Genomic DNA, 22868 nt, shown 5'->3' on the forward strand with positions numbered 1-22868 from the left:
AGCCCTTGATCACCACATAAAATATAAACCCCTTCCACCCTTTCATCGCATGCGATAACGTTTACCCCTCTCAATCTCTCTTCCATTGAGTGATCCTTGATCTCCCGAAGGAGGTCCACATTATTTGGTATTAGAGCTGGAACGAAGAGAAGATTGTTCTCATGGCCCCACGCTGTGGAGGACGTACAGCACGTGTTGCAGAAGTTGAGTCACGCGACGACGCTGCCCAGGCCGAGACAGCCCTCCTTCAACGTCAGGTTGCAGAACTCACCCGCGAACTTGAGTTGATGCGTGCTGCTTCGCAACGGACGAGTCAATCAGAGGAAGAAGTAGGAGATGGTGATAGCCATTCCTCCACAAATGAGGATTTGCGCCACGATCGGGGAAGAGGACTGCGAGCTAGAAACCCACGCCCTCCTCAACCTCCACGTGAGCAGGACTGGAACCGTAAGCTAAAGGGGGATATTCCAGATTTCACAGGTAATCAATCGCCTGATGAAGTTGTTGACTGGGTTACTCTAGTCAATGAAGTTTTTGAGCACCGCGAAGTTCCTGAAGACAAGCATGTAGGGCCGTAGGCCTCATAGTCATGCGACTGCGAGGCAAGGCGATTGCATGGTTTCGGCGAGAGAAGCAGACACGCCAAAGCGCCGGTAAAGATCCCATCACCCAATGGCGACATATGGAAGAGAAGCTGCGGAAACACTTTCTTCCTACTAGCTACAAGAGGGAGCTCTACCAGCATTACCAAAATCTTCAGCAAGGTACCCGCACTGTTGACCAGTACACCAGTGAATTCAAAGAATTGCTTACCCACAATAACATTGGTGACACCGAAGAGATGCTTGTGAGCAAGTATTTGGGTGGGCTGCAACCCCAAATCCAGGAGGTGCTTGAAGTCCTTGACATATGGGTCTTAGGCGATGTGCATCAGCGTGCAGTGAAGATCGAGAAGTTGCGGCAGCAGAGGCAGCCTACAGGTAGCCAGCGATTCCCCTCTTCTAAGGGTACTTACAATCCACTTTTTAGCCAAACAGCCGCAGGCCAACAATCGGCAGCCAAAGCATCGCAGCCCCCTACATCGGCTACAGGGTTGCAGGCCAGCAAAACTGCGACACCCTCTCTCTCTACCCAGCAAACCACTTCTTCCCTCAAGTACTATGCTTGTGGAGAGTTGGGACACCGTGCCAACTGTCGCACTGTAAAGAATAGATCGACCGGCAAGGGACTTTTGTTGGAGAATGATCCTGAAGCGCCAAATGATGAAGAAGACAATTTGGAGGATCCCCAGTATGACAGCCAAGGCGAAATTCTCTATGCAGATTCTGGTGAATTCCTTATGATGAGAAAGGTGTTTCTCACCCCCCGTCATGAACCTAATGACCATTGGCTCCGCAACAACATATTCCACTCAGCTTGCACCGTCGCTGGCAAGGTGTGCCAATTGATAATTGATTCCGGATGTTGTGAGAATGTTATTTCTGAAGAGGCGGTCCGGAAGTTGCAGCTCGAACAGAAAGAGCCCCCTACCCCTTATAAGATGACTTGGCTGAAGAAAGGTATTGAGGTAACTGTTTCGAAACGATGTTTGGTTGCATTATCTATTGCTTCTACTTACTTCGACAAGATTTGGTGCGATGTATTGCCTATGGACACTAGTCATATTTTGCCTGGGCGCCCTAGGCAATTTGATAGAAAGACCTTGCATGATGGGTATAAGAACACTTATTCTTTTATGTATGATGGAAAAAAAATTGTTCTAGCCCCATCCAAGGAGTCCTTGAAGTCCCCCTAGCCGAATTTGGCTCCTCTAATTTACTTACATTGAGAGACTTACAGGGTGCTATGACCGATGTGGATGTTGTGTATGTATTACTGAATAAATCTGAAGGAGACGGTGATTCACATACTGTACCTGCAAGGGCCAAGCCTATATTGGCCGAATTCCATGATGTGTTTGAAGACCTCCCCATTGGCCTACCCCCTATGAGAGATATCCAGCACCAAATTGATTTGGTCCCTGGAGCTCAACTACCCAACTTGCCTCATTATCGGATGAGTCCGGCTGAACATGCAGAACTACACCGGCAAGTTACGAAATTGTTGAACAAAGGCTTCATTCGTGAAAGCCTTAGCCCTTGTGCAGTACCGGCCCTCTTGGTTCCAAAGAAGAACGGCACTTGGAGAATGTGTGTGGATAGTAGAGCGATTAACAAGATCACTGTTAAGTATCGCTTCCCTATCCCACGTCTTGATGATCTACTGGACCAACTTACTGGTTCTACCATTTTCTCTAAGCTAGATCTCAAGAGTGGTTATCATCAGATCCGGATTAGACCAGGGTATGAGTGGAAGACTGCATTCAAGACACGAGAGGTCTGTTTGAATGGTTGGTAATGCCCTTTGGTTTATCCAATGCTCCTTCTACATTCATGCGTTTTATGACACAGATCTTGAAGCCGTTTTTGGGCCATTTGGCTGTAGTATATTTTGATGATATACTTGTGTTTAGTAAATCTACTGATGAGCACTTGCAGCATCTTACCACTATTCTAGTTGTGTTGAGGAGAGAGCATCTGTTTGCAACTCCAGAGAAGTGCTATTTCTTTCAAACAAAAATCCTCTTCTTGGGATTTGTTGTTTCTGGTGATGACATTACAGTTGATGATGCCAAGATTAAGGTCATCCGGGATTGTCCTACTGCATCCTCCATCTTTGATGTTCGTAGCTTCCATGGCCTTGCTTCCTTTTATCGGAGATTTATTTCACATTTTAGCTCCATTGCAGCGCCACTTACAGCTTGCATGAAAAAAGGTGTATTTGAGTGGACTAGTGCAGCCCAGAAGAGCTTCGAACAGTTGAAGGAGAAGTTGATTTCTGCTCCAGTTTTAGCCCTACCTAACTTTGACCTTGTGTTTGAGGTTCATTGTGATGCGTCAGGTACAGGTATCGGCGCAGTCCTTAGTCAAGGTGGTCGCCCCATTGCCTATTTCAGTGAGAAGCTTAGCGGCGCAAAGCTTCGTTACAACACCTACGACTTGGAGTTCTATGCGATTTTTCGCACTCTAGAACACTGGTGATCCTACTTGATCCACTGGGAGTTTGTTCTTTACACTGACCATGAGGCGTTGAAGTATCTTGCAGGTCAACATAAGCTTAATTCCCGACGCGCAAAGTGGGCAGAGTTTCTTCAGGAGTTCACTGTCAATATCAAGCACAAGGCTGGCGTTCAAAATCAAGTGGTGGATGCTCTTAGCAGAAATGCACCACCATGCGCGACACCACCCTTGGCTTTGACACGTTCCGGGATCTCTATGAAAGTGACCCTTACTTTTCGAAGGTGTTGCTTGATGTGCAAGGAAGAGCCACTACTGATTTTGTCATCCTCGGCTGTGTATTCCCGACTGTTCTCTTCGCCTGAAAGTGCTTGCAGATATACACAATGCAGGACACTTTGGAAGAGTCAAGACTCTACAACTGGTGGGTTCTCGCTATTTTTGGCCTAAGCTTACCAAGGATGTGCAGCGTTTTGTCCAGCAGTGCCAGATTTGTCAGACATCGAAGGGGCACTCCACCAATGCCAGCTTGTATATGCCATTGCCATCCCTACCGCACCGTGGACTGATATCTCCATGGACTTTGTTCTTGGGTTACCTAAGACTCAAAAGGGCATGGATTCTATATTTGTGGTGGTAGACCGTTTCTTTAAGATGGCGCATTTCATTCCTTGTCGGAAGACGATGGACGCATCTCGCGTTGCAGACTTGTTCTTTGGAGAGGTCTATAAGTTGCATGGCTTACCCCGCACCATTACTTCTGATAGAGACACCAAGTTCCTCAGTCACTTTTGGCGGCAGTTGTGGAAGAGTATAGGGACGGCCTTACAATTCAGTTCAGTTTTTCACCCTCAATCTGATGGTCAAACCGAAGTGGTGAACCGTTCTTTGGGAAACTTGCTTCATAGTTTGATTGATGACAACCCCCGCTCTTGGGAGCGTCGACTATCCTTGGGTGAGTTTGCATTCAATAGCTCTGTGAATCGCTCCACCGGCCTTAGTCCTTTCATGATTGTTTATGGACGACAACCTACATCTGCAGTGGACCTAGCTCCAATCCCATTCCCGGACAAGCCACTTGTACAGGTTGAAGAAATTGCATCTCAGTTGCGGCATATTCATGATGACGTGCACCAGAAGCTGGTGACTAGTACCGCTACCTACAAACAAGCAGCCGATCAGCGGCGTCGACAGGTTCTATTGGAGCCCGGTGATTATGTATGGGCTTACTTGCCGCCTGAATGTCAACCTGCCGGTAGCTATGGCAAGCTCAACGATAGGAAAATTGGACCTTTGGAGGTCTTGGAGCGTATCAATGACAACGCCCATTGCTTGAAGTTGCCTTCTCACATTCGCACTCACAATGTGTTCAACGTGCGACATTTGACCCCTTACCGTGGTGACTCCTCCGATGATGGTACTGCGAATTCGGGGACGAATTCTTCTAAACCGGGAGGGAATGATGTAGCATCGAATATGGCAGATCGGGTGGACCATGATCGCAACCACCCCAAAGAGCTTAGGCGTTCCACACGGATTCTCCAACCATCCCAACGCCTTCGCCACCTCACCTAGGCGCCACATCAGTTCTTGGAGCACAAGTCATTGGGGTCTAGCATATCTTTTAGATTCTTAGAGTATTTGCTTTCCTATTTACTAGTTTCCATATGTACATAGGATTATTCGCTTTCCTATTTGCTAGTTTCCTTATGTGCTTAGGATCTCTTATGTAATGCAACTTGGGTTGCAAGTTTTAATAGTTTAGGAAAGCTTCCATTATTCCTAGTTTCTATTTTCCCTTCTTACCATATATTTGTAATCAGTTTATGGGCTTTAAATCCCCATCCATGGAATGAAATTGAAGAAGATTTTGAAAGCCATTGAATGTGCAGCCTAGCTCCATTGATCCTTGAAGAGATCACCCTCCTCAGGCCTTGAAGAGCCTCCCCAACGACAGCCTTGAAGAGCTGTCCGCTCCTAGAAGAGAGCCACCACCCGCGGCCTAGAAGAGCCGCAGCCCCTCTCCACCATCTCACCTCCATCGTTCCACCTTCTCTCCCTCTCATTCTCATCCCTCTCCATCTCTCTCTCCCATTCACGCTACCCTCCATCTCACCGCCCTCTCAAGCCCTTGATCGCCACATAAAATATAAACCCCTTCCACCCTTTCATCGCATGCGATAACATTTACCCCTCTCAATCTCTCTTCCATTGAGCGATCCTTGATCTCCCGAAGGTGGTCCACATTAGTTTAACAGAAAAACCAAAAAAAAAAAAAAAAAAAACAGCAGTAATATTCCAACCAGCAGTAGCAGTAGCAGTAATCACAAACAGCTCTTACTCAGGTTCTGATTAGGGTTTGAAAATCTGAGAAGAGTAGCAGGAACCAATCGACTGCAGTAGGGTTTGTAAACCCAGAAGTAGCAGCAGTAAATAGGGGTTTGAAAACCCAAAAGTAGCAGCAGTAAATAGGGTTTGAAAACCCAAAAGGAAACAATAGAGAAGATGAACTGCAGGGTGAATCTGTAAGAGAAATCAGATTTCCCAGATTAATGGATCAATTGGAGATAAAATAGCACCTGATATGAAAACCCTCAATGGGTTATTGCAGGAAGTAGTAGAGAGAAAAAATTAAGTTGAATCTGCAGTCTTCAATAGTAGAGAGGATCCACAGATTTGGATCAGTATTATATGTAGAAGAAGTCTTCAACAAAGGCAGCTTCAACTTAAGGATCTCCAATCGATCTAAGAACTCAGGTAGATAGTATTAGTACAAACCCTAGTTTTCACTTGAAAACTCCATCTAGGGTTTAATCCATAGCAATATGCAGCAGTGGGTGCTGCACCCCTTGAAGAGAAAAGGCTTTAGAAGATCCTCAAACCAGAATTGCAGATCACTTCCAGTCTAAAGGTGATGCTCTGATACCATGTAACAGAGTATAGGTGAAGAAAACCAGAACCAAGAATGGAGGAAGAAGAGAGAAAGAGAAGAAGATGAGGAAGAGGAGAGAACTGTTAAATTGATCAGTCTCCCTCATAATGCTTGTATTTATAATCTCAAATTACAATAGAAAGGGGAACGCAGGAATTTTACTCCCCAAGAAGACCAACATGCTCAACTCTGGTAAAGTTATTGAAGTGGGTCCTGGAGCTCGCGATAGAAATGGGAAACTTATTCCTGTTAGTGTAAAGAAGGGTGACACTGTACTCTTACCTGAATTCGGAGGAACAACGGTAAAATTTGGTGATAAAGAGTATCAGCTGAATAGAGATGATGATATACTGGGGACACTGCATGATTGATGTATCTTATGGATCGTGACTGGGTTAGGAAATATTTTTTTTTTGGTGGATCCTGTCGGAATGCGGGACTTTGTAGCATGCAGAACAGTAGTAGAGTTGAATTGGGGGTTGCATTTTAACAAGTAGTGGTCGGGTTACTCTGGTTTCAATTTTATTAAAACAAATGACAGTCATTATTCCATAAACAACTTTTATGTAATTGAAGCATTTCTTGATTCTAATCAAATACTTTTGCATTGATGTTTGATAAGGTAATGTATCAAACATGGAAATGCACGTCATAAAAAAAAAAAAAAAAAAAAAAAAATCACATTAAGAATTCCTAATCATGATAGGATTCCAAGTTACAATAGGAAAAGAACCATGAAATAAAACTAGAACTAGAACTAACAACTCAAACTGAAACTAAGGCTAACAACTCACAGCAGAATTAGGACTATTAGAAACTAGGACTCCAACTAGGACTAGGAAAATAGAAGATACACATATCAACCAAATCACTGTTCACGTGAACAGTAGTTCAACAAAGACGAGATTGAATCCCAAGCCCAGTTACAACAATTCACAGGCTTTACCAGGACACCACTTGGCACCTTCAAAACCATTGAATACTCCCGATAAAAAGCGAAAAAAGTTAGTAAAAGTAAAAGAAATAGCAGTGGCATACCCCTCTTTTCTGGGTTTATTTTATTTTATTTTATTGGGTTGTGGTGCTTATGCATGTGACCTGATAGAATGTCATTGCAAATGGTTTAGTTTGTACATGTTTACAGGAGGGTTGGATTCAAGTTTGAAGAGTTAGAAGAAAGGAGAAAGGAAGAATCCTAAAGAGAAAATGAAAAGAAAGAAGGAACAATAGTACAAGAAGAGATGAAATGATGGGAATAACTGTTTAGGTTGGTGACACAATGTTCTGGACTGAACAGCATTGTTCTGTCATGGTAGAAAATTGAATAAGACTTGAATGGAAGACATTAGAAGCAAGATCATTTCAACACAAATCCTTTGTTGGACATAGAAAAGTCCTGAATTAATGGAATTCGTAATTTCTGTTGTGGTTAGATAAACAACTGCAAAAGAGGCTGCTCTCTCTTCATTCTGAACTTCTTACAACTTTAAAAAATTAATAAACAATATGATTAAATAAAAAAATTTGCCAATGATGGGTTGAGTCTGAAAATTAGCCTCCATAAAACCACTTCTTTTGCCTAATGGCTGCTTCACAGTTTATTGATGAAGCATATAGGAAACCCAAGCTCTCTCGGTTTACTCAAAAAAAATGAACTGGCCCCAGGCCTTTATATTCCACCTCCTAGGAGGGTTAGGACTTACTGGACATATGGTTCTTGTGATCTATTGGCTTCAATTCAGAATTGGCAAGTTATAATAAGGCGGGTTTTGGACTTGGTTTCGACTTTGTAAAGTGCTTTAGTTGGATTAGTCCTAAGTATTTGTTTTAGATAAGGGGTCCAGCCATGGGGTCGGGTATAGGTCTTTAAGAGTTCAGGTTTAGTGGTTAAGAAAGTTAATCAAATTGACTATTTTTTTTGGTTCTTCTGAAATGGTAAGTATTAAATGGGGTTTTCTTTGTCAGTATGTTTAGAACCATGTCCTGAGCTATAACAACAAAAATAATAATAAAGAAGTAAAGAGGGGGGGGGGATACAATATCAACACAAACTCTAGCGTATCGACCCTTCTTAGCTACTTACCGCTTCTTAACCGCCCAACATTATGTTCCAAGCCTCGAAAAGGAGTGTAAAGCAACAACATCACATCATCATAGTCCAACTAAATGGGGTCAACCACAAGAATCTTCGCTCTCCAATCAGCTCTATTTGAGGTCATACCAGGAACAAGGCCTAAGCTAAGCATGTCTTTCTTCACCACTTCTCCTATGGTTATCTTAGGCCTGCCTCTGGTTCTTTTGGTTCCCTCAATCAAGATCAGGTCACTCTTCTGAACTGGGGTATCTGAAGGCCTCCGTTGAACATGGCCATACCACCTCAAACGATTCTCTCTAAGTTTATCATGTATTGGAGCTACTCCCAACCCAGCTCTAATATGGTCATTCCTTACTTTATCCTTCCTAGTTTTCTCACACATCCGTCTCAACATCCTCCCTCATCTCTATAACACCAAGTTTATATATATGGCACTTCTTCTAAGTTTATCATGTCCTGAGCCATAATGATGCTTTGATAGTAAAGTGTAGGACTGATGCATAGATGGTAAAGTTTTAAACAGTCCCATACCGGGAGTTTGTTGCCTGATTGCCAGTCTAGGATGCACATAGTTAAGAGACGTTTCAGTAACTTGCTAACCCCTGTAGAGAGAGGGGGAGGGGCAATCCTAATGCTACCACTTACCGTATGACATAAACAAACTCCCCCTTTGGTTTATTATCCTAAATAAACTAAGCACCTGAAACTTCATTTCTTTGGAGGAGTATGGGTATAAGTCATCAATAAGAAAGAAATGTATAATACTATAACTCCAAACTGGCAACAAGTTAGCAGTTGAAAAGAAATAGTACAACTTTGTGCCATGCTTGAACAAAATTGGTTTCCCTACTTTAACTTTGCCCTTGGGACTTCTTTGATTAGAATGCCCCAGGATAATTTGGTACTGTAACAAAATATAGCCCTAGTTCTGACCAGCTGTGAAGAACAAAGAAGAAGAAGAAGAAGAAGAAGAAGAAGAAGATGGAGAAGAGAAGAGAGAGAAGAGAGAGATCGATTGAGAGCAATAAACTCCCTCACGATTTTTGTGTAAGTAAATCGTGAGAGGGGGCAGTATTATTTATAACCTTAATTAATGAATTACAAGTAAACTGCCCAAAATACCCTTAAGACAATGAAATAAACTAGAAATATAAATAAGACTAAAACACCCCCAGAAACCCTGTAAACTCTAATCGACAACTCTTAACACTCCCCCTCAAGCTGGAGCGTAGACATCACCAAGATCCAGCTTGGAACAACCACTCAAGAACTGAGGTCGAAACAAAGCCTTCGTAAACATATCTCCAAGCTGAAACTGGGAACGAACAAAGGGAGTAGTAATTAGCTTCTTCTGAACAGCATCTTGAACAAAATGACAGTCAACTTCAATGTGTTTGGTTCGTTCATGAAAAACAGGGTTGTTGGCAATATAAATGGCAGCTTGGTTATCACAGTACATCTCCATGGGCTGATCACTAGAATAACCAAGCTTACGAGCAAAAGAACGAACCCACATCAACTCTGCAGCTGTATGAGCCATAGCTCTGTACTCAGCCTCAGCACTGGAACGAGCAACGGTGGTCTGTTTCTTGCTCTTCCAAGTAACCAAATTACCTCCAAAGAAGGTACAATAACCTGTAGTCGATCTTCTATCGCCATCAGAACCAGCCCAATCAGCATCAGAGAATCCAATAATACTGGTGTGACCATGGCGACAGTAAACCAGCCCCTTACCTGGAGCACCCTTGAGATAGCGTAAAATACGACAAGCAGCATCCCAATGTACTTGCTTAGGTGTTTGCATGAACTGACTAACTACACCCACAGCAAAGGAGATATCGGGACGAGTAACAGTGAGGTAAATAAGTTTACCGACCAGGCGTCGGTACTGATGTGGGTCACTAAGTTCCTTATCATCAGAAGTACCAAACTTGACATGTGGATCCATAGGAGTATCAATAGGTTTGCAACTCAACATTCCTGTCTCATCAAGTAAATCAAGTACATACTTCCTCTAGGACAGGCTAAGACCTCGAGAACTGCGAACAACCTCAATACCAAGAAAGTACCTAAGGCTACCCAAATCCTTGATTTGAAAATTATTATGCAAATATGTCTTCACCTGTGCAATCCCAGAAGCGTCATTACCAGTAACAATAATGTCATCAACATAAACTGATAAGATGACCACGTTAGACCCCTGACGTCTAACAAAGATAGAGTGATCAGAATAACACTGAGAGAACCCACAACCAGCCATAACACTGCTAAATTTATCAAACCACGCACGGGGAGACTGTTTCAGTCCATAAATGGCCTTATAAAGGCGGCAAACCCGAACACTATCCTCCCCCTGAGCAACATAACCAGGAGGTTGCTCCATGTACACCTCCTCCTGTAGATCACCATATAAGAAGGCATTCTTCACATCCATTTGATAGAGAGGCCAATCACGATTGACAGCCAAGGAAAGCAAAATGCGAACAGAATTCAACCTCGCAACAGGAGAGAAAGTCTCGAAGCAGTCGACCCCATAGGTCTGTGTAAACCCCTTGGCAACCAAACGGGCCTTGAGTCGCTCCACAGTGCCATCTGGATTGTACTTAACCGTGTACACCCAACGACACTTAACAAGATCCTTACCAGGCGGTAGATCAACCAACGACCAAGTCTTACGAGAGACCAAGGCATCCATCTCCACATCCATAGCAATTTTCCACCCAAGGTGGGATAAGGCAAGCGTATAAGAGTGGGGAACAAAAGTAGAATGTAAAGCAACAACAAAAACACGATGATGAAGTGGGAGATGGGAAACAGAAACATAATTGGCCAATGGGTAAAGAGGGGTCTGAGTGCAAGTGCGAGTACCTTTCCTTTGGGCAATAGGGAGATCATCAACGTCTAAAATGGGATCCGCAGGCAAGGAGTCAGCTGGTGGCGGTGGAGAGGCAGCCTCAATAGGTGGATTTAGCAGTGGCAGTGGCTGCTGTTGGGTACGACGCGCGTAGACCTTCACCTGCGTGGGACCAGGATTTACAACCAATGGGATAGGAGGAGGAACATGTTCAGCCACAATACGATCAACCCCACCAGTATCAAGAATAGGATCCACACCAATGGAAGAAGCAGCAAAATAAGGAGAGTTTTCGAAGAATGTAACATCAGCGGAAATAAACTGTTGGCGAGAGATGGGATCAAAACACCTATAACCCCTTTGGGTACGAGAATAACCAAGAAACAAACACTTGACTGCCCTAGGAGATAGTTTATCAAGACCAGGGCGAAGCACATGAACAAAACATTGGCAACCAAATACACGAGGGGGAAGAGAAAAAACAGCTCGATTAGGAAAAACAATATTAAATGGAATTTGATCATTAAGAACAGAAGAAGGCATACGATTAATCAAGAAACAATCGGTTAAAGTGCATCAGCCCAATAGAGTTTAGGAACATGCATATGAAACATCAAGGACCCAGTAATGTCTAACAAATGGCGGTTTTTGCGCTCTGCCACACCATTTTGTTGAGGTGTGTAAGAGCAACTAGTTTGATGAATGATGCCATTGTCAGAACAAAAGGAGGAAACCTCACGTTGAATTATCTCTAGGGCATTGTCAGTATGCAAAATTTTCAAATGAACACCAAATTGAACACGAATTTCATTATAAAATTGTTTGAAAATATAAATAAATTCAGATCTATCCTTCAAGAGGTACAACCATGTCATACGAGAATGATCATCAATAAAACTAACAAAATAATAAAAACCCAACCGACTCTTGACCCTACAAGGGCCCCAAATATCTGAATGGACTAACTGAAATAAAGTAGTACTCCTAGACTCTGGACTCAAAGGAAAAACAGTACAATGATGTTTGCCAAGCTCACAAGCTTCACACTTAATGCGGGAGACAGATTTGCAGCTAGGAACAAGAAGGCGCAGCTTGGATAAAGAAGGATGTCCTAGCTGATAGTGCCAATGTAAAGGAGAAGTGCTAGAAGAAGTAGCAACCGCTGCCGTAGGAGGAGATGCCAAATCAAAGTAATAGAGGCCACCCTTCTCATGTCCTCGACCAATCGTCGTCCTTGTTGCAAGATCCTGAAAGACACAATGAGAAGGATGAAAAGTTATAGAACAATTCAAGGTCTTAGTTAATTGACTAACAGAGAGAAGATTAAGAGGAAGCTTAGGTACATGAAGAACATTAGACAAGGAAAGGTCAGAAGATAAGGGGATGTCCCCATGACCAGTAACCGGTATAAAGGACCCATCGGCAATAGAAATCCGAGATGGGACAGTGGACTGTGTAAAAGATGAAAATATATTGGGCTTACCAGTCATGTGAGAAGAGGCACCGGAGTCAATGACCCACGGAGAAGATGAGGAGGCGAAACATGCAGTAGATGTACCTGAGTGGGCAAGAACAGCTGTAGATGTAGAGGAGGATGCCTCAAGTTGCTGCACTCGTTGTAATAGTTGAGAAACCAGGTCATTGGAGGAACTACCACCATCAGTTGAAGACCCATAAGTAGTGTCAGAAGGTGGCACAGGATCAGCCGCTCCATCAGAGACTGCAGCGTTAGCAAATTGTTCACGTGCCCATTGTGGTTTGCCATGTTTCAGCCAACATTTTTCAACAGTGTGGTTAGGACGACCACAATGAGTACACCATCGAGAGCCACCATCACCAGAGGGGGTACCAGCAGAATTTGAAACAGCCCCACGACTACCATGACCACCATGACGAGCCCCACGACCACGACCTCGAGAAGAGGTACCACCACCACGACCACGTCCTCCAGTAGAGATGAAGAGGGCAGAATTATCCTTGGAGATAGGAGCTGGATCAGACTTCACCACCGAAGGAGAAACAACTCTCTGGATCCGACAATATGCTTCATTCATAGATGGAATCTTCTCCCCAGTCAATAATTGGCTTTTGACGGATTGAAGATCAGGATCCAATCCAGAGAGAAACTTAGCAACCAAAAACTCTGATCGTTGGGATTTAATTACAGAGGCATCGGTGGAGATAGGCTGGTACACATTAAGTTCTTCCTACATTCCCTTCAGTGAACTATAGTATTCGCCAAGGGACTTTCCTTCTTGCTTGAAAGAGAAAATTTTCTCATACAGATCATAAATGCGAGACAGATTAGTATCTTGAGAATAGCTTTCCTTGAGTTCTTCCCAAACACCCTTGGCAGTTTTATGAAACATAACATTAGAGGCGATGGATGGCTCCATGCTATTCCAAAGCCAGCAAAGAAGGGTCGCATTTTCTGCCTTCCAATCATCATATTTTGCATCAGTAGATGCTGGCGGTGTCATAGTGAGATAAGACATCTTCCGGTGAGCAGTAACATAAACTTCAAAAGCTTGAGACCAAAGCAGATAGTTGGAGGCACCATTCAGCTTGATTGTAGTAATCTGAATATTAAAATTGTCCGTGGGAGGCTTAGAATCAGCCATTAGGTCAAATAATATTGTCACAAATTACAGGGTTTTGAGAATCGATCACTTCATGCAGCAGAAACTCGAACAGCACCAGCCACAAAAGGCACAATCATTCTTCAGTAAAACAGGGAGCCCTAGTCCTTCATTAGGGTATGACTAGGGTTCAAACAGGAAGGTACAGCATCTGGTTGCTGTAGACCACGCTAAGAGAGCAAGATGAAGGAGAGGCCTTCAAAACAGCAACAAACGAAAATTCTGTTGATCAGAATTAGTGCTCTGATACCATGTAACAAAATATAGCCCTAGTTCTGACCAGCTGTGAAGAACAAAGAAGAAGGTGGAGAAGAGAAGAAGAGAAGAGAGAGATCGATTGAGAGCAATAAACTCCCTCACGATTTCTGTGTAAGTAAATCGTGAGAGGGGGCAGTCTTATTTATAACCTTAATTAATGAATTACAAGTAAACTGCCCAAAATACCCTTAAGACAATAAAATAAACTAGAAATATAAATAAGACTAAAACACCCCCAGAAACCCTGTAAACTCTAATCGACAACTCTTAACAGGTACCATGCTTGCACAAATTGACAATTGAAAATGGACCTGATGAAACTTAATTCCGTAACTAGTTGAAAAGGTTATAAACCGATTCCAATATGCCACTGATGGCCATACCGTTTAGGTTTTAGATTATCCAGAATATAAAAACCAGGAACACCAATTAATCTTGCAGCCTTTTTCTCCTATTTACTCTTTAATTGTTTCTCTGGAAACATTCTCTCTGCGAAAACAGGGGTAAGGCTGCATACATTATGACCCTCCCCAGACCCCGCAATGGTGGGAGCCTCATGCACTGGGTACGCCCTACTCTTCAATTTTTTTCTAAGTGGACCCAAAAATGGCAAAAGAATATTTCCCAGTCCCACCCCGTCCGGGCATTGTTCCAGGAATGTGAAGGCATGAAATGTTTGGCAGCAGACAATATGAGTTCTTTACATGGTTGTTTGGATGTTTATTGATTAGTATATATCATCTATTTCTTCCAGTTGTTTAAACAGATGCCAAATTTTACAATAGGAGGTCTATATACAAGGTACTCCATATTTTAGTTTAAGAAATTTTGGATATATTTGTCCCAAACGGTTTAGACAGGGCTTTGTTGAGTCGATTGGCAATATGTACTTGATGTTTTGTGGAAGTAGAATTTTGAACTTTTCTGCCCTTAACCTATTCAATGTCTCGTTAAAAACTCGGACATAAGAAGTGGTTTGTGCGATTAATGACATGCATTCGCCACATTGAGGATTTCTATGATGATTTCTTTGATCTAGTAATCATTATAATGCACTCATCTTTTTAAGCTACTCTGCAGGTATCCCACACTTATTCAAAAGAGGTTTCAGGAAATTCAGTGATTGCTCCTCATCTCCACAAATTCCATGGTATTTTAAATGGAATTGATCCAGATATCTGGGATCCGTACAATGATAAGTTTATTCCTGTAAGTAGTTTGGAATACATGTTCTGGTATGAATTCCTAAACATCTGATCCATCGTTAAATTCCCTTCTATTTTGTTCTGGTCCATTGGATAAAACTGTACAATGTTTTGGTCAAATTGGACGTGTAGTAGCATACAGAGTGACAGAACAAAGTCTTCTGAGAAATGGAATTTGCCTTAACAAAACTTAAAACTTATAATGAGAGCATGGTGGGTTGAAGTGCATGAACAGAAGATCCATAAATTGAAAATCTTGTACAAATCTACCTAATCATGGAAATGAAGGAATTGATGTGAAAACTCTCATCAAAGTTTTGTGACTGTTGAGGTCAGGCTGTCAGCCAGTCGGTAGCCACACTTCTCTCTATTCTCTTTTCTTCTCCTCTTTTGTTTCATCCTTTGTCTACTTCTTCTTCTAGTTATTACTTCTGGTTGTTCTAGATCTGAAACTGTTACATGGTATCAGAGCATTGAACAACCAGTAGGTGCGATTCTTCTCCTCGTTTTGAGAGTCCCATTTGGGCTTTCTTCTGTTGTGGTGTGCAGCAACTTATGCTGTTTTGATTTCTGCGAAACCCTAGTTGGTAGAATATGAAAAACTAGGGTTTCTTTTGAGTTATGATGATGAAGATTGATACATACATGGTGCGCTGTTGATATACCCTGTTGTTTCTGTTCATAACATATTTTGGGGACAAACCTGACTTGTGGCTACCCTGTTTTATGCCTTTTTGCTGCAACCGAAGATTGGATGTATCTCTACATCTAACCATTGGTTGCCTGAGATATTTTAGGGTTGGGTTTTTGACAAATGCCCCCCCTGAAAATGCCCATTTGTCCAAATGCCCCCCTACAACTTTTCTAATTGCAAATTCCCCCTACTTTCAAAACATTGTAGCACTTTGGTCCCTGCCGTTAATTTGGGACGTTAAATGTTAGTTTTAAGGAATCTAATGACCAAAATGCCCTTCTGATAATAACCCATCAAAATTAAAGAATAAAATGACCAAAATGCCCTCATCTTCCCCAAATCTATTAGGGTTGAAACTGAAAAAAATTTCCCCAAATTGGTTAGGTTTGAACCCATCTGGAAAGCAAGAGATTTTTTCCCCAATATTACAGTAGGAAGAAGGGCCCACGGATTTAGGAGTTTGGGTTGAGCAGGTGAGGAGGATTTCGTATAACATCATCTAAAACCAACTATAGTGGCTCTGATTTTCTCTACTTCAGAAGGTGATGAAATTGCTTAGTTGCATCTTCTTCACTCAGGTCGGACCCTGGCACCCCACCACCAATCTCTTCAAGTAGTCTTTGTGGGATCCTTAAGGTGGGCGTCATTGAAACAGTTACAAAGAATATATTATCCTTGAATCTGCCTGTACCAAGCAGAGTATAAGAAAGTAGACAAATCTCTTAATAAAATCGGAGATAACAAAATTTTGATAGCATTGGCAATTAAAAGATGAGGAAGTCTAGATGGGATTCTATTGATTAATTTTAACTTCAAAATGCTAATCCATGGGTCTTCATCTGGCATGGGTTACAAAGTGTAGCAGCCTTGCAGGACTAGTTTTTGTGGTCTGTGAGAACGACAAAGAACAGAGTTTGCACCAGGTTAGTAGGAAATGCTGTTCTTCCTTCGTCAGATGGTGTTCTACCCATTTCATTTTTTATAAACAAGATAAGTTCTAGATCCAATTGAAATTTAGCAGTAGAAAGAAGGCGACAGATAACAGCGGGGAAAAAAACTTTATGGAGTTAATGTCTTACGCCTAACTTGTTCGTCTCGGCAAAGCATTGCAGCTAATGTCGACTTCCCACGTCCCCCTGGAGCACATAGTCCAAGCACAGCCAAATTTTCTTTGAACAATTCAATCTTCAATTCTTCGAGAGGTAATTTGAATCCAACAACAGGATAAGCTCCTTTCCCATAGATTCCGGGGCAAGCAGAAGCAGCTTCAAGAGGTACCTCTGGTTCATCTGATCGCTTGCTTTCCAGATGGGTTCAAACACCAATTTGGGGAAAAAATTTTCAGTTTCAATCCTAATCGATTTGGGGAAGATAAGGGCATTTTGGTCATTTTGGTCATTTTATTCTTTAATTTAATGGGTTATTAGCAGAAGGGCATTTTGGTCATTAGATTCCTTAAAACTAACATCTAACTTCCCAAATTAACGGCAGGGACCAAAGTGCTACAATATTTTGAAAGTAGGGGGGAGTTTGCAATTAGAAAAGTTGTAGGGGGGCATTTGGACAAATAGGCATTTTCAGGGGGGGCATTTGTCAAAAACCCTTTAGGGTTTATCCCTATTGACTAGACTCTTCCATCAATCCAAGTTTGGTCCTGATCAGATCAGTAAGTTGGTTATTATTGTTAGTTCTTAGATTCTGTTCCAAGTTTCTAATTTCTGATCATCCATTATTGTCACCTATACAGCCATCAGATTACTCCCAGCTTTTGGGGATTTAAACTACTATTCTAGCCCTACACTCCACCTGAGTTTGGGCCTTATCTGAGGTACTGATCAATTGCTATTCAATTTCTCTAATTCTGGTTCTTATTAATACCTACGGTTTTGCTTGTTGGGGATATCCTTAGACCTGCTGTTAGTTGTGTAGTTGATTCTCAGTTTGCCGCCTATTTATACATCACATTGTTGCTGATTTATTAAGGTTTTATTGGTTGTACTCTTTCTTCTGCTGTTGTGATTGATTTGGTGCTACTGTTATATATTCTCTGATTCAATTGGTGATTCAAAATCCTTTGTGGATTCTGTGAATGTGCAAATTACTGCTGTTAAGCTCAATGGTTTCAGAACTTCCCTCTGAAACCATCGAGAGGAAAATTGAAATATTTGATTTCAGAACTTTCCTCTGCTGACTCTATAGATCATAAGGAGTGGATGCATGAGAATAATACTTGACTTTTTGGGGTTGTAGAATAGTATGGATCCGTCTCGTTGCAAATGTTATGTATACTTCTACAGCTAAGGGTGTTTGGGATGATTGAAAGAGAGTTTTTCCCAAGATAAAATATGCCTTGTGTATATGATCTCTATGAGTAAATCTTCTCTTTCAAGCAAGGTGATAGGTCTGTGGGTGAGTACTACAATACCCTCATGGGTATTTGGTAAGAACTTAATGTCTACCAGCCCCTTACCCCTGACTTGGACTTGTTGCAGACTTAATGTGCAGAGTTTCAAGTAGCAAACTATTTATCTAGTTTGAATTCTGATCTGCAGCCTATTAAAGTCAAATTCTTACTGGTGAAAGAGTTCCTTCCATGCAGTGTTCGAGAACTCGTTTCGTTTCGGTATTTCGAGCTGACCGAAATATCCGAAATATTCGAAATTTCGGTCGAAATATTGTATTTTTTCTGGTATGTTTCGATAGGTCATTTCGGTGGGTTTTAGGCCAAGTTAAGGCCTGAAACTTCATGGAAACCCTATTTTAGGCTATATAAACACATTTAAATGTTCAAATTGCAAAAATAGTCACCCAAAATGGTGTTTTGGATGTGCACCATTGATTGGCAACGTACGGTCGAACCCTAATGTATAACTTAGTTAATTACACATTTACACATACACATTGTACATTAAACAAGTAAATTGACTTGGAACTAAGTTGGAAACATAATGACTCATAAGTTAAGTCATAAATCATAATATTAAGTACATAAGACATCAAGTCAATAACAAGTTAACAAATAACAACTTAAGAGTTAAGATTTAAAAAGATGATATCAAACATTCCAAATCACAATATGTCAATATCCCCAATTGTCCCCTACAAGGCTACAAGTCAAGTAGTCAACTAGTCATCATTCATCTCAAATGTTTACAAATTTGCTAATAATAGCTACTCCACCGTCCAGGATCAACCCCACTCATGGTCCGCTGGAGCCGACGTGTATTGCTCTCCGACTGTAGGACAAATGCATGCCACGTCATAGTCTGGGAGAAGAAGCGAGTGTAGTCATCCACAGTGGCCATGTAAACTGCATCATCAACATGCTGAAGGTAACCTATCCTAGGATATAGGTCACCAAACTATGAAGAAGTACTACCCACTAATCCACTATGATATGAGTCATATGACGGCTCTGGAAGCATGTACGGGTTGTACGGCTGCGGCTGGTGGGTTGGGTAGCCAGTGTAGGAAAAGAAGTCATCCACAAAAGACGATCCACTATATCCTTGTGAGTGGGAGTCATACTCTCAAATCGGGAATGGATGGAGAAGATATAGGTCGCCCTCCAAGGGTACGCCTGAATGCCCTTCGCCACATGGATGTGAATGAGATGAACCATGCTCGATTGGCTGAGATGGACTGTTGTCTACATGAAAAGATGGGGCACGGAAATGCCCACTCGATCCATGTCTCTATCGCCAATACTCATCCAGAACCAGATAGGGCATCAATGTCCATAAGCTCACCGCCTACTAGTACCACTACCACGACCACCAGGACGGGACTGGCCACGTTGCTTTCTCGAGTAGGTCGAGGTGGACGATGCGGGCCGTGTGGCTGGTGTGGGGCCGGTGGGGGCATGGATTGCCTCTTGCTGCTCTTATACCACAAACGGGACTCGAGTTCCCTCATATGCTTGACCACCATCACCATCATCATCACGTCCATCATTACCTTCATCATCAACTCCATCATCACCATCTCCACCATCTCCACCACCACCATCTCCACCAGATGACATAGACCAATCTTCATCCTCCTCATCAACACCACCAGTAGACTGGAACAGTATGGGTGACGCGTCCCGTGCATGTACCTCACCCTCTGCAGCCATGAAGTCATCCACATCAGCTTCTATGTGTTCAGCGATCATGGGGTCAGGTCTACCTCCAGGTTGATCTAACACTGGCTCACTTCTATCCCTCACCCAATCAACAATAGGATCTTCATCATCTGACTCCACCTGGAAAATGTCGGCGAGATCGATATTTTCCCTGATACCCTCTTGTCCCATGCGTATGTGTTGCATCTTCAACCTCAAATTATAATGCACATACACTAAGTCAGAGAGATGGTATTTTATATAAAGCATTTTCTCGAGATTTTTGAAATCTCGCGAGATTTTGAAAAAATCTCGAAATATCTCGAAATCTCGAGAATTTCGATTGAAATTTTGTATTTTTTTTATTCGAGGGGTCATTTCGTTTCGAGGGGGTCAAAATTCTCGAAATCTCGATCGAGATTTCGCGAGATTTTGAACTATGCTTCCATGAATGATGCCTTTTGTCAATTCAACATATTGTGCCCCCTCTCTTTTATAAGGACAACTCTTCCTTTGTTGCTGGCAGTCGAGGCTTTGCATATCCTGGAAGAGGTCGTGGTTCAGGGAAAGGTTGAGGACGTGGTATTGGAGGTAAAGGGCAACAAACTGACCAAGACTTGGGTATTGTTTGCACTGTGGCAAGATCAATCATATTGTTGATCACTACTGGGTTAAGTATGGCAAACTTCAGTGGGTACAACAACTTACCAATACTTTAGTGACTACATGGAGTTCTGGCATGGTGTCATCTAATGAAATTAATCTTGCTTCTTCATCTGGAGGTGGTTAATCAGCGTCCTTTTCTCGTGATGATATGGTTACTCCATAGTTGTCAAGGCATCGTCTAGGAGCCTTATTATTGGTTTCGCTTTGTTTTTTTTCTCCTCCAACGTTTAGGATCGTCTAGATGCCATAACAAGTATGGGTCACTCAGTTACTGAAACGTGTCCACTTCCTCATCTACTACTACTCTAGCCCATACAAGTATTGTTGCGCTACTTCTTCATCTCCTACCTCTATGGTTATTAATTCTAGGGCTTCCTCTCATATGACTAGTAAGTCCAATGTGTTCTCTTTCCATAAAGCTAGTCATTCATCTCGAGTTACCCTCGCGAATGGTTCTTCTATCCCTGTTTCTGGCTATAATATGTTCTCTCTTACTTCATCCTTGTCTTGTCTCTGTCCTTCATGTACATCAATTACCGTTAAATCTTCTCTTTATAAGTCATTTTTTTATTCTTGTAAGACAAATTACCAAAACTCTAAATTGTTCTGGTACATTTTTTTCCTTCTTATTGTGCCTTTCAAGATCTTCAAGCAAGAAAGAAGATTGGTGGAGGGCATGAGAAGGATGGTCTCTACTATCTTGATGATGCATCATCTTCTATGGCTACGTCTACTTCTTCTATTAGTGTTTCCTTTTTTCATTGGCATTATCAGTTAGCACATGTATCGCTCTCCAAGTTTCAACAGGTGGTCCTAGTTGCAAGTCTGTTTTTCGTATTGAGTGTGAAACTTGTGAGCTCGGCAAGCATCATTGTACCTCTTTTCCTTTTCGTGACATTTTTAGGAGTCTATCATTATTTCTTGTAATTCATTCTGATATTTGAGTCTATCATACAGATAAGATTTCTTTCATGTACTAATACCAAATTTTTTTTAGGTATTGTATCACTACCGTATCGTATCGGTACCTTAAAGATACGATACGTATCGGTGGAGACGGAATGATATTTACAACCTTGGTTATGAGCATGGTATTATTCACCATACTAGCTGTTTTTATACCCTTCAGTAGAACGGTATGGTTGAATGGAAAAATCGGCATTAGCTAGAGATTGCTCGCTCCTTATTGATTCCTTCAATGTTCGTAAGATTTTTTTAAGGGATTATTTTTTAATTGCGTTATACCTGATTAATTGAATGCCCTCATCTGTTCTTAAAAATCAGTCCCCTATGTCTCTTGTTTTTCCTACCTCTGTGTTGTTTCCTTTGCCACCTCAAGTTTTTATTGTACTTGTTTTGTCCATGATTTAAGACCTGGAATTTATAAATTCTCTCCTCGAGTTGTCAAGTAACTTTCTTGGATACTCTCGAATTAAAAGGAGTATCGCTATTATGATCCCCTTACTCGACGATAGTTGTTAGTGTTGATGTTACCTCCTTTGAAAGTACTCCATTTTTCTCTGTTGAGGATTGCGTTTCGGTAACTTAGCCTATCAATTCTCCTCTTGTTCCTGCTTTGCTTCCTCTTATAGATTTTCCATCTACATCAAGATCACCACGACTGCATGTGTATCAGCACCATCCCAAGCCATCTACACCAGTTTCTGCTGCTCCTCTACTGCCCTCCGCATAATCCGATTCTTTATCTGCAGATCTTGCTCCTTTGTCTTCAACCGCTAACTTAGCAGTTGCCCTTCGTAAGGGTATATGTTCTTATTTCATTCAACGGTCTTTGGTTGCTTATCTCGTAGATTAATTTGTTTCCATCTCACATCTTTCATATTCTCTTTATGGCTTTTCCTTGTCTTTATCCGTCAATTCTGTTCTTAAAATCTATCAAGAGGCGTCATCTCATTTTGGGTGGAAATCAGCTATGGATGTGGAAATGGACGCCTTGCTAAGTCGCCAAACATGGACTCTGGTTGATTTACCTTCAAGTATGGATCTTGTGAAGTGTCATTGGGTGTATACTATTAAGTATGACCCTGATGGATCTGTTGAGTGGCTTAAAGCTTGCTTTGGTGGCTAAGGGCTATACACAGACATATGATGTTGACTACTGCGATACATTTTCTCCCATTGCCTGTCTACATTTTGTTCCTGTACTTATCTCCTTGATGTTAATCTTAATTGTCCCTTGTATTAGCTTGACATCAAGGGAGTTTTTTTTTTTTAAATGGTGATTTGCTTGAGGAAATTTATATGGAGCAACCTCCTGGATTTGTTGCTTAGGGAGGATGAAGGAAGGTATGCAGACTTCACAAGGTAATTTATGGTTTGAAACAGTCTCTACAAGCTTGGTTT

The 22868-nt window shown here is 41.9% G+C and overlaps 1 protein-coding gene across 1 annotated transcript in view; it reads left to right on the forward strand.

Annotated features, from left to right (window-relative positions):
* Positions 1 to 22868, forward strand: part of LOC122643527 (starch synthase 3, chloroplastic/amyloplastic-like) — a 114926-nt gene that overhangs the window by 63035 nt on the left and 29023 nt on the right. Inside the window, exon 11 of the mRNA XM_043837144.1 lies at positions 14915 to 15043. Coding sequence (XP_043693079.1) covers positions 14915 to 15043 — 129 coding nt within the window. The remainder of the gene's footprint in view (positions 1 to 14914; positions 15044 to 22868) is intronic.

Source organism: Telopea speciosissima, chromosome 10, assembly GCF_018873765.1.
Source record: "Telopea speciosissima isolate NSW1024214 ecotype Mountain lineage chromosome 10, Tspe_v1, whole genome shotgun sequence".
NCBI lineage: Eukaryota > Viridiplantae > Streptophyta > Magnoliopsida > Proteales > Proteaceae > Telopea > Telopea speciosissima.